General features: G+C 49.6%; 1 protein-coding gene across 3 annotated transcripts in view; it reads left to right on the top strand.

The window, feature by feature from the left end:
- The first annotated feature begins 13 nt into the window (after window positions 1-13).
- Window positions 14-11,326, top strand: part of TP53BP2 (tumor protein p53 binding protein 2) — a 55,461-nt gene continuing 44,148 nt past the window's right edge. For all 3 annotated transcript variants that reach the window (XM_041746503.1, XM_041746486.1, XM_041746495.1), the window contains exon 1: window positions 14-265. Coding sequence is in view for 1 of the 3 variants with exons in the window: in XM_041746486.1 (XP_041602420.1) it covers window positions 239-265 (27 nt within the window). In the remaining 2 variants the exon portion in view is untranslated. The remainder of the gene's footprint in view (window positions 266-11,326) is intronic.

Below are 11,326 nucleotides of genomic sequence, written 5' to 3'. Positions count from 1 at the left end.
GGGGGCGGAGCGCAGAGGGCGCGCGGGCCGTCGCGGGCGCGGAGCAGACAAAGCGGCGGCGGGGCCGCGGGGGTAGGCCTGCGGCTCGGCGGCGCCCCCGCCCGCGGGGAGGGCTCGGCGGACCGCCCACGCCGCGGCCGCCTCGCAACAGGTCGGCCGCCTTCCGGGAGCCTCGCCCTGCGCCGCCGCCCCCCGCTCCCGAGACCTGGGCGCCCCGCTCGGCTCGGGCCGCGGCTCCATGCGGTTCGGCTCCGAGATGATGCCGGTAAGCGCGCGGACGGGCGCCCAGCCGGGGTCGGCGCGGCGGGGGAGCTCGGGCGCGGCCGCCCTCCGGGGCCCCGGGCCGCGGCCCCCAGGCCGGCCCCCGCGCCCCGCCCCCGCGGCCCCCGAGCCCTCCGGGCCCCCCCAGCCCCGTGCCCCCGCCCGCGGGGAGCTGCGCGCGCTCGGCCGCCGAAACTTTCCTGGGTCCTCGGTGCGGTCGTGAGCGTCGAGAGCTGGGGCCCGGGAGTCGCGGCTGCTTTGTCCTTTTAGAAAACTTTTTGTTAGAGTGAAATAGGCGGAAAACTTGCCCTTGCCTTAGTTTTGCTTGCGTTTCGCTCTCTGCGACGGCAGCCCGAGTGTCGGGTCGCGGGACACCCGACTGCACCGCGGGCTCCCCTCCCCCACGGGCTCCCCGCTGGGCCCCCGCCCCCCCGACCCTCCTCCCCCCAGGTCCCCGCCCCAAGCCCGGGCTCCCCTCCCCCACGGGCTCCCCGCTGGGCCCCCGCCCCCCGCCCCTCCTCCCCCCTGACCCTCCTCCCCCCAGGTCCCCGCCCCAAGCCCGGGCTCCCCTCCCCCACGGGCTCCCCGCTGGGCCCCCCCTCCCCCCTGACCCTCCTCCCCCCTGACCCTCCTCCCCCCAGGTCCCCGCCCCGAAGCCCGGGCTCCCCCGGCCCCCCGAACCCCGCTGGGCCCCCGCCCCCCTGACCCTCCTCCCCCCAGGTCCCCGCCCCGAAGCCCGGGCTCCCCCGGCCCGCGAACCCCGCTGGGCCCCCGCTCCCCCCACCCCCCCAAACCCTCCTCCGAACGCCCCACCCCCGTCCTCCGGTCACCCCGAGACCTCCTGAGCTCCCTGGCTCCCCGCGCCTCTGGCTGCAATCCTCGAGTCCCCGCTCCACGAGCCCCTCGACCCCTGGCTTCCCGAGCCTCTGGCCCCATGAGCCCCCAGCCCCCTGAATCGCCTGGATCCCGCCCCAGAGTCCCTGAGCACCCCCTGGCTCCCCGAACCCCCAGCGCCAGGAGCCCCGGCCAGGGTGGAGGGAGTGGCGCTTTCCTCCGCGCCGGCGCTGGGGGCCCCCCCCCCGAGGGGCGCTGCTGGGGGCTCCTGCACGCCCCCCCCAAGTTGTGCTCGCGCCTCTCCCCCCAACCCGGGGTCACTCTGCGGCTCTTGGTGCTTTCTTAGGGCCTCCTGTGCGGGGAGGAAGCAGCAGGGGCTCCCCTGGTAGGCAGTTACAGGTGGAGAAGTTTGGTCCCTGGTCCCCGCCTCTGTCGTGGGGGGGAGTCCAGAAGGGTCAGGGTCCCGGCCGACTGGTCTTAATTGGAGTTGTGCAGTTCCGCTGGTTTGGGATATTTTGTCCCGCCAGGATTAAGGGATTTGGGAAGTGTTAGTTATGCATCCTGTTTTAGTTTAACACCTAGTTACAAAGTAAATTTTGTGATGCACGTACCCAGTGTTACAATATGGACCTGGATAGGGAGAGTTTGCTATTAAAATCTTTATCCCTTGGATTTGCATTTCTCTCTCTCTCTCTCTCTTTTTTTAACATTTCTTTCTCTTGAAATGACTTTTGCAGGTTGTCTCTAAATTTTCCTAAAAATAGAAGCAAGACAAGTATTGGTTGCAATGTGATTTTTTTTTTTTAAGATTTTATTTATTCATTCATGAGAGAGAGGTGGAGAGGCAGGCATCCTGTGGGGAGCTCAAAGTGGGACTGGATCCCAGGACCCCAGGATCACTCTCTGAGCTGAAGGCTGACGCTCAACCACTGAGCCACCAGGTACCCCTGCAATGTGATTTTTTTAAGGATAGTTTCATGTCAAGGTATCCTTAAAACTAAGGAGTTTTCCTTTTCCCAGCGATATTACCGGATTATCAGAATTTATAAAAAAGTTATGTTGCTCTTGAGACGTTGTGGTTCTCATTGCACTGAGCACAGACTCAAGGCCACCAACAACAGCCAGAGCTTCACTATTTGTTCCGCTATGACCTTTGGGACCAGAACTGCCTTCTTTTAAAAAGTGATGTGTCTCAGACTCAGCATCTGTAAAATGGGGGTGATGATCATACTGGCTCTTTGGGTGGTGCTGAGGATCAGGGCTGCTGGTTCTGAAGCAGCGAGTCCAGTGCCCAGCTTCTAAGAGGGATGACGAAGACCTTGTCTAGAGTTTGCAATCTTGGGATCCATAAACACGGGAAGCAAGTTTTCATTTAGTGGCATCATATTATGTGTGTCTTTATCCTCTCATATCTTGGGTACTTGAAAAGAAACCTGTTTTCTTAACATTTATTTCTCATCTTTGGCTTTTAATATACTTGGATTTTAATTTTAAAGTTGAGTGAGGTTTCATATCTTATTACTTTGAAAATTCCTAACCAATTGATTGGGGAAAGCAGTGTGCTTCATATGAAAAAATGGATCATCTCAGGATGTAGACAGTTGCCCTGATATGCTTTTATTGTTGTGCTGATTAAAGGTACCTAACAAAAATTGCTATTTTAACCATTTTCAAGTGTGTAGTTCTCTAGCACTAAGTACATTCCTTGATTTGCCTTTAAAGGCATTCTAAAGATAACAGCTTGCTGTTTAGACAGCATTATATACAAAATGTTTGTGTATTTTCTCACCAAATGGTAGAGAATCAAGTGATTTTTTTATGTGGGACATGAAGTGATAATTGGACCCAAAACCAGAAGGAAAAGGTGCATTTTAGTAGGCTAACTAAAAATAAGTAGGCAAACAGCTGAGTATCAGGGTGGAGGTAATGATAGGGTGCGGCAGAGTGGCTGTGATAATTAACACTCATTTTCAGATACCCACCAAAGCATCTCTGATTCTCTGATATTTCTACAACTTGGTAAGAAGAAACTGATTAACCTCTTCTGCTTGACACCGTGTTTTCCTTTATCGAAGAATGTGTTGTTTGCAGGTTTAGAGTATGGCTTTTTGAGTTGAGCCATCCTTATTGTATTTGGCTATCAAATAAAAGGAGGTAATTATTAAAAGCAAAATTTCTCAGCTATTTAAAATGGTATCAGATATCTTTTTTATCGCTTTCATTTTGTAAAGCATTATACTGAAACAAAGCATATATTCAAAAATATTTTTATGAGTTTAGCTAACTCTAAAAGGATTCACTGTACTTTTGGATGTAGTTTTATACAAATTTCTGTTTGTACTGCTATTGAAATGTTAAATTAAAAACAAAACAACAACTACACATGAAACCACATGGTATTGTGCAGGGCCACATGGAAGGCCAGAGGACTTGAATTTGCCTGTCTGGCAGGTACTATGTGTTAGGCATACAAGGTCCAACTGTGATGGAGATGCGCTGTGTCGTGCTGTCCCGTATGGCAGCCACCAGCTACCTGTAGCTGCAGCACTAGAAATGTGGCCGGTGGGATGAGAAACTGAAATTTTAAGACAATTATTTAGTTTTGATTACATCTAAATAGACACATGTGCCTGGTGGCCACTGTATTGATACTGCAGTCACTTTGACAAAGTAGCACACAAAGTAACTGTATGTTGGAATTGCACATTTGCAGCTTCGTGTTTCCATTAATACTTTAAAATGAAATTGTAATGGCCTGTTTACCCCTGATGACTTGGGAAATGGGTTTTCCAGTTATTTAGTTCAGCGTTCTCTTTGAACCAGTCTCTTCGGGTGGCCCTGATACAGATAATGTTCTCAAGAAAATGATAGCTTACTTTAAAAAGCTCAGTTGACCTGATCGTGATTTAAGTTTTAAATTTGTGGCATTTTCCCTTCTAGGGCCGCAGTATATCATAATTATTTCTAGTTATTCCATGATGCTGTAGGACAGTATCTGATCATGAGAGCTGCTAGTTTGGGAAGTCTAGGACCAAAAAAATAAATTCTTGCAGTATCTCCTTTAGAAGTCTGACAGCTGGTGGGTAGGATTTCTGTATTTCTAAAGGAAACTACCTGTGCAACTCAGACCAAAGGCATGACTGGCTTAAATACTTGCGTTATTTCTGTAAAAGGGTGGTATTACTTGCATATATTTTCCAAACTGAAATTATGTGTTGAAATTAAAAAGCTGTCAAGTTGGGACGCCTGGGTGGTTGAGCGGTCAAGCCTCTGCCTTCGGCTCAGGGCAAGATTCCAGGATCTGGGATCGAGTCCTGCATTGGGCTCCTTTGTGGGGCACCTGTTTCGTCCCTCTGCCTATGTCTCTGCCTCTTTCTCGGTGTCTCTCATGAATGGATGAAATCTTTAAAACAAAACAAAACAAAATTCCAAGTTACAGCTTTAGAACATTGTGTTTATATGATTATACCATGTGGTAAAAGAATTTCTTCTTGTTGAATAGTAATGTAGCAGGTTAATTTATGTTTTATTCCAGAATAAAGTTTAAGGTCGGTTGTCTATATAGAATTGTGATTCTCAAAGGCTGTTAAATCCTCTATTCTTTAAAAACATGACAAGTACCTCATATTTTATGTGCTTGTGACTTCTGCTGTATTCATTAAAAGCTGAAAAGTATTAAAAATTTTCTGTATTTTTACCTCTTTCAGGGAAACAGTTTAGACTTTATAAGGAACTTTAGCACAAGCATACAGCTGCTTGTGTTTTAACACTTGAAGAGGATTTTAAGTATCTGGAAGGGATATTTATCTGGAGGCCATGAGAACAGAGGGTCATTTACTCATGTGCTGCAACTGTTTTCTCTCCCATGTCCCCTGCCCTCCAACAGTAGAAAGTGGAAACAGTGGAACAAAACCTGCTTTTTTTGTTTTTCCTGAAGCTTTTAAGGAATACTGTAGACCTTTATCTGTTGGTAATCTGTCACTGTGTGGGGCATTCCTTAAAAAGTCTGTCTAAAGCAAATTCATCACTGAGTCCTTATTGGTACTCCTGTGTCATGGAGGGCCTCTCACCAGCTCAGAGAGGAGACTGTCCACCAGTGCCTGTTGGTGTGATTTGCCGTCTTGGGTTGCGAACCTCTTACCAGCCTCTACTAAGTATCAAAGGATAAGGAGAGTGGGGTAGGAGAGTTTAGGAATCTGGAATGTTCTTTTCCGCTCATGCCACTCTACCAAGTCAAACATGATTGAAATACTTGCCTTTTGGTGTGCTATGTTCTGAAGAGAACATTTTTCTTTAATGAGATGTAATTGAGAAAAGGAAACAGATGACAGACTGTGTATGAAATATATACTTATTTTGGAGTGCTGAGTGAGACATTAACATTTTACATTCTACTGGGGAGAGTCAAGAAGAGGTTGTAGTCGATAGGGGATCACCAGGTGACATGGTGGCAGGGCTCCGAAAACATTTTGTGTACTATCTCAGCAGAAGAAAATTATTTTATGAAAGAAATGTGCATTCTAAACAGAGATAATGTGTAGGAAAAGTAGCTTCCCAGACTCAGCAACTTGTCATTTTTAGATTTCTTTTTGTACCTAAAATTTATCCAAAACCAAATGATATATTGAGATGATAAGAGAACTATGTTTTCATTGAAAATATTCATTTGGCCAGTAAATACTGAACTTTTTTTATTTTTTAACTTTATTTTTAAAGGATTTTATTTATTTATTCATGAGACACACAGAGAGGGAGGCAGAGACACAGGCAGAGGGAGAAGCAGGCTCCATGCAGGGAGCCCGATGTGGGACTCAATCACGGGTCCCCAGGATCAGGGTCCCAGGCGGAAGGTAGGCTCTAAACCGCTGAGCCACCAGGGCTGCCCAATACTGAACTTTTACTTCTTTTTTTTACTGGTAGGCAAGTACCATGCCTACTTTAGTTGTTTCTTTAGAAATACATTTTTAGCTCAGTACTACTTTTATTTTTTTTCTAAAGATTTTATTTATTTATTCATGAGAGAGGAGAGAGAGAGGCAGAGACACAGGCGGAGGGAGAAGCAGGCTTCATGCAGGGAGCTTGACACGGGACTCGATCCGGGGACTCCAGGATCACACCCCGGGCCGAAGGTGGTGCCAAACACTGAGCCACCCAGGTTGCCCTAGCTCAGTACTACTTTATTTACATTTCAAACACTACAGTAAAAGCCTCTAAGACACAAGGTTAGAAAAGTAGTAGGAAGCCATAATGAGTAAATGGGTCTAGAACTCCAGTTTAAGGCGCTAGTGCTAGTAATGGAAGAGGGAATGCACAGTGGACTGACCTTGCACAGTGGAGGGGAACACTTCTGTGCAAACAGCTGTGGGCTCAAAAGCCCTGTGCTCCGGGTTCTCTCCCGGGGGAGGGCGCAGGAGTTCCTCCTGAGACCCCACCTGTGCCCCCCAATCCCATCCAATTTCCCCATGACCTTGTGAAGTCAGTCTTCTCATCCTTGTTCCACAGATGAGGAATTTGAAGCTCAAAAGGTTTTAGGAATTTGCTCCTGGTCACTCAGCCAAAATGAGATATGAACCAGGTCTGCCTGCAGACAAACACTCTTTGAGGCAGCAGTGCCTATATCAGGCTCTTTCTGTATGCTCTTGGCCATGGTGTTCTTTTGGTGAATGAGAACTTCAAGCAATGCTCTTTAGGACATAACTACAATTGCTTAAGTCAGAAAAGGAAAAGACATTTTTCTGTATTTAAACCCAAACTAGGTGAGAAGATGAGTGTCGAATGACTCGGAGGAGACCACCTTGCCCAGTGCAATGGAAAAACACTTAGTGCTTGTTGTCTGTGTGCCTTGAACGCTCCGTGGAGATCTCAGCCTCTCCCTGGCATTGGCAGGAGGAGAGAAGAGGTGGAATGGCTACCATTTGTAGGAAGCGTGTGAAATCCTCTTCTCTGGAGGGTGTTCTTAAACAGGGCTGGAAAGGCCACAATGCTGGAAGAAAGGATCAGAAGTGAATGGGTGTGTAGGGAGACCAGAAGGATGGGAAGACTTAAGTCACATCTGCAGGGGTCTGGCCGCTGTCCCCAATCTTTGATCTTCAGCTGGTTCCAGAGGCATGAGTGGTACAGTAGTGACCTGACCTGTGCTTGATTGATCCCAGGATCTTGAGACCATGACCTGAGCTGAAGGCAGCTGCTTAACCAGCTGAGCCACCCAGATGCCCCCAGAAACTGATTTTGGATGAGATCACCATAAATCATTGTTCATTCGTCCTCTTTAACCTGTTGATTTGTATTTGGATGGCTGTTTGGGCCAACATCAGTTTAGCAGAGACTTTGAGACTGTGTGCTGTGTCTCGGGCACTGTTCTAAGTGCCATGGAACCAGGAGAGGATAAGACTGTGGCCAGGGGGCTTACCTTCCATGGAGTGGAATGGGGAGGGGTGGGGAACATGGAGAATAGGAAAGAAGGGTGTGAGAGTGGGATTCCAGTAGGATGAGTTGGCTGGGATGTCTGCTTTAGATTGGGGGCCAGGGAAGTGCCAGTTCAGCTGAGACCTGGAGTTGGAGTTCAGCACAGGAGGAGCTGGTCCTGTGTGTCACGTGGGCAGAGTCAGCTGGGGGCATAGGCAGGAGGAAACAGTGCAGCCCTGGAGCACTGGTACTCTGTGTATAGCGGGAGCACTGGTGGGGATGCGGTAGCCCTGGGGGAGTGACAGCAGGAAGAGGGCCTGCAACTCATCAATTCTAAAGACCTTGGAGAGCCGGTTGTGCAGGAGCCAGAGGGGATCAGCAGGAGAGGCGGGGAGTGGGAATGTGTCTCAGGGCCTTAGGAGGAAGGTCTACAGACAGCAGTGTAAAGGGAGCAAAAGCCATACCTTATCACCCTAAGGGCCCAGCCGATAGTGTGAACTGGTGGTGGACTTGTTATCTTAAATAAAGCAGTCACTTTACCTGCAAAACTGGGTTTATTGGGAATAGCAGAGAATGGCAGTTTGGGACCTGCGAGCTACGTCAAGACCATGGACAAGTCCAGCCAATGAAGGAGAAGAACATTGTTTTATGGGCAAAGAGGAGGAGGCTGGGAGGGATTGTTCTGAAGCAAAGTCCGCTGGAGAAAAGGCAGAGTTGAGGGTGATGGTGACTTGTCACTGGCTGAGCTGCAGGGGTGCTCACTTCTTGCGGGAGTTGTAGTGCCCATCTTTCCCATTGGGGCCTGGAGTTCAGGATTCTTCCTGATTGAGGGTTCTTCTGTTGGGTCTGACACTGACCTTGAGTCATGGAGCTGCTTCTTTCAGCCTCCCCTTCTGCACCCAGAATCCACCTTGGTGACCTTTCCCTTTACTGACTTGCACAGGCTCGATGGACACAGTTTGTCTGCTCTAATGACATGCCGCCGCCGTGCCACTGAGAAGCCCGGGGTGAGAGAAGCAGCAGGAGTACCTCCCAGGGTTGAGAATAAGACGAGGCAGGAGTGAGGGAAGACTGCTCCCGTACCCGCAAGCTTCTTCCTAAGGGATTAGAGAGAAACCAGACTTTATAGAATTAGGGAGTTCTGAAGAGCTCCAGAGGAGTGGTCATTCACTGGGGTTCTGAGTAGGGCAAATCCGGTTTTTGAAGGAAGCCCTAACCTTAAAAATGTTTTACAGCAACTGTACTTTGGACCAGGTGACTGGACCGCCTTGGCAGCTTTGCTGGGTTCACCTACAAGTACCTTTACCAATTGTCTTTTAAATCAGGAATAGCTTCCTCTTATCAACAGATGCATAGAAGCCAGCCATCTAGGAAATTCAGGTCTACAGAGGGCCTCCTAACTGTTTTTCTGAACCACAGTCGCTAGCTAGTTTGTGATAGGTGGGTCATTTTGGTAATTTGCTGATTTCTAGAAAAAGGGGGCTATTTTGGATAAGACTTTATTTTAAAGGTAGAAAGGTCTTCCCTGGCAGGTTTTGCTTGTTGCTGCAAGCCGCTGGAGAGGTGGGGGTTGGCCCCCTTTCCTTTGGGTCTTGCATGTCCCTGCCATCCCATGCCATCCTTGTATCCCAGCCCCGCCCTGGCCCCTGATGCTCCCGCCGCCTCCTGGCCCGGCTCCTGCCATCCTCTCCTTATTTATCTTTCTGCTCTATTCTCTTCCCCTTTGGTCCATTCTACATACTGGTTACCTGGAGTTTTTCCTGAAATGGTCTTCCCTCTCCAGAATACTCCAGGAGTGCGGGATGAGCTCCCTAGTCAGGTGAAAAGGGTCTGATGGCTAGCCTGGTGGGTTTCAGCCCTTCTGTGCCAACCACATGCTTCCATTCCAGAGTCCTGAGCCTCACAGGAGACGTGATGGAAAGATGCAAAACACCAAACAAGTCAGCATCCGCTCCCACTACAGTCTCTGGCCTGCCGTTGGCATTGCATCTCCCTTCCAGGAGATGCGCCTCCTGCCTCGTCAGTGCCCCTGGGGGGGATCTGCATTAGGGCTGGTGGGGGGCTAGGCACTTGTGTTCTGGTGCTCACGGCAAGTTTAGCCCATCACACGCTTCCGTCCACAGCGAGCTCTGTGCTATCTGATTGCGCTGTGACCCTGTGTTTGAGAGAGAGACATCAGGTGTGCACACTGCAGCTTGGGTTGAGAATTGACCTGTCCATGTTTATGTGTCCAGTCTTGCCCCCACCTTCACATTTCAGCAGCTGGAGGACTGTGGTTATGCCACGCCTGTGTTCTCACGCCCCTGGGCCCCACACGTGATGTTCCTCTTCCTGCAGAGCCTCTGAGGTGTGGCCAGGTGTTCACAGCCCCCTGGAGCTCCTGGAGGCCAGGCACACGCCCTTCCCTTGAGGGTTTCTAGCGCTTGGCGCACTCTTTGACACACTGTGGGGACTTAATATTATTGTTTGAGTGCATGAGTGTTCCTTTTTTTTTTTTTTTTAAGAGATTTTATGTATTAGAGAGTGAGCGTGTGCGCGTGAGCAGGGGGAGAGGGAGAAGCCTGAGCAGAAGGCAGACGCTTTCCTGACTGAGCCACCCAGGAGCCCCTGAATGTTCTTTTGTTTGGTCTTCTTGGTGTGGGGGTGGTTCTCACCCACCTATATTGCGATTAGCTTTTGAGCTTCTTTAGAGAGTTCACAGAGCTGAAACCTTTGAGGGTGGAGGAACACTTCATTGGTGTATGAGACAGAAAAGGGAGAACTGGAAACCCTGGACTATTTGCCCTCATGGCATCATGGGTAGCTCTGAGAAATAGTGTGCTTAGTGAAGAAAAGCGAGAAATCAGATGAAAAGTGCCTTTCTGTGAAATCATCCTGCACACATGAAGCACCAGCGCCAGCGGTAGAGAACGGTGGGGTCAGGGTGGGCGGTGACCTAGTTAAATATAGTTTTTAGTCCTCTTAGTGTATTTGGTGTTTGTTTACGACAGATACTGAAAGCAGAGTGGCCTCATGCAAGTTGCTCTGCAGCACATATTTGGAATTTGAGATCTATGTCAGGCCTAAGGCATAGTTGAAAAGGAGAGGACAGATTTCTTAAGTTACTCTAAAATAAGCAGAAAGGGAATCCCTGGGTGGCTCAGCGGTTTAGCGCCTGCCTTTGGCCCGGGACGTGATCCTGGAGACCCTGGATCGAGTCCCATGTCAGGCTCCTTGCATGGAGCCTGCTTCTGCCTCTGCCTGTGTCTCTGCCTCTCTCTCTCTGTCTCTTTTGAATAAATAAATAAGGGGATCCCTGGGTGGCGCAGCGGTTCGGCGCCTGCCTTTGGCCCAGGGCGCGATCCTGGAGACCCGGGATCGAATCCCACATCAGGCTCCCGGCGCATGGAGCCTGCCTCTCCCTCTGCCTATGTCTCTGCCTCTCTCTCTCTCTCTGTGACTATCATAAATCAACGATAATAATAAAAAAAAAATTAATTGAATAAATAAATAAAATCGTAATAAAATAAAATAAGCAGAATGCCTTGTTTCCTCCTTTGAGCCATTGTCTGCTTTGGGAAAGCTCACTTTGAAGTTCTACCACACGTTTGTAGAGGAGCTCACTCTTGCTCATGCTCTGCTCTGCTGACTCTCCAGGCTGCCACGGAGCTCTGTGTCTCTGCCCCGCAGCATCCGTGCAACTGTGCAACTCCGTGAGCACGTGTTGTGGACTTGCTGTGTGTGAGATCTGAGATAGCATGGGGGGTGGAGGAAGCCTTTAAGAGTAGAATCTCTGTCCTAAAGGAATTTGTAGACTAGTGAAGTAGATAAGACAGGTATAAACAAC

Source organism: Vulpes lagopus, chromosome 1 (genome assembly GCF_018345385.1).
Source record: "Vulpes lagopus strain Blue_001 chromosome 1, ASM1834538v1, whole genome shotgun sequence".
Lineage (NCBI taxonomy): Eukaryota > Metazoa > Chordata > Mammalia > Carnivora > Canidae > Vulpes > Vulpes lagopus.
Note: the sequence above shows the minus strand (reverse complement) of the source record. Positions and strands in the feature narration are given on the sequence as shown.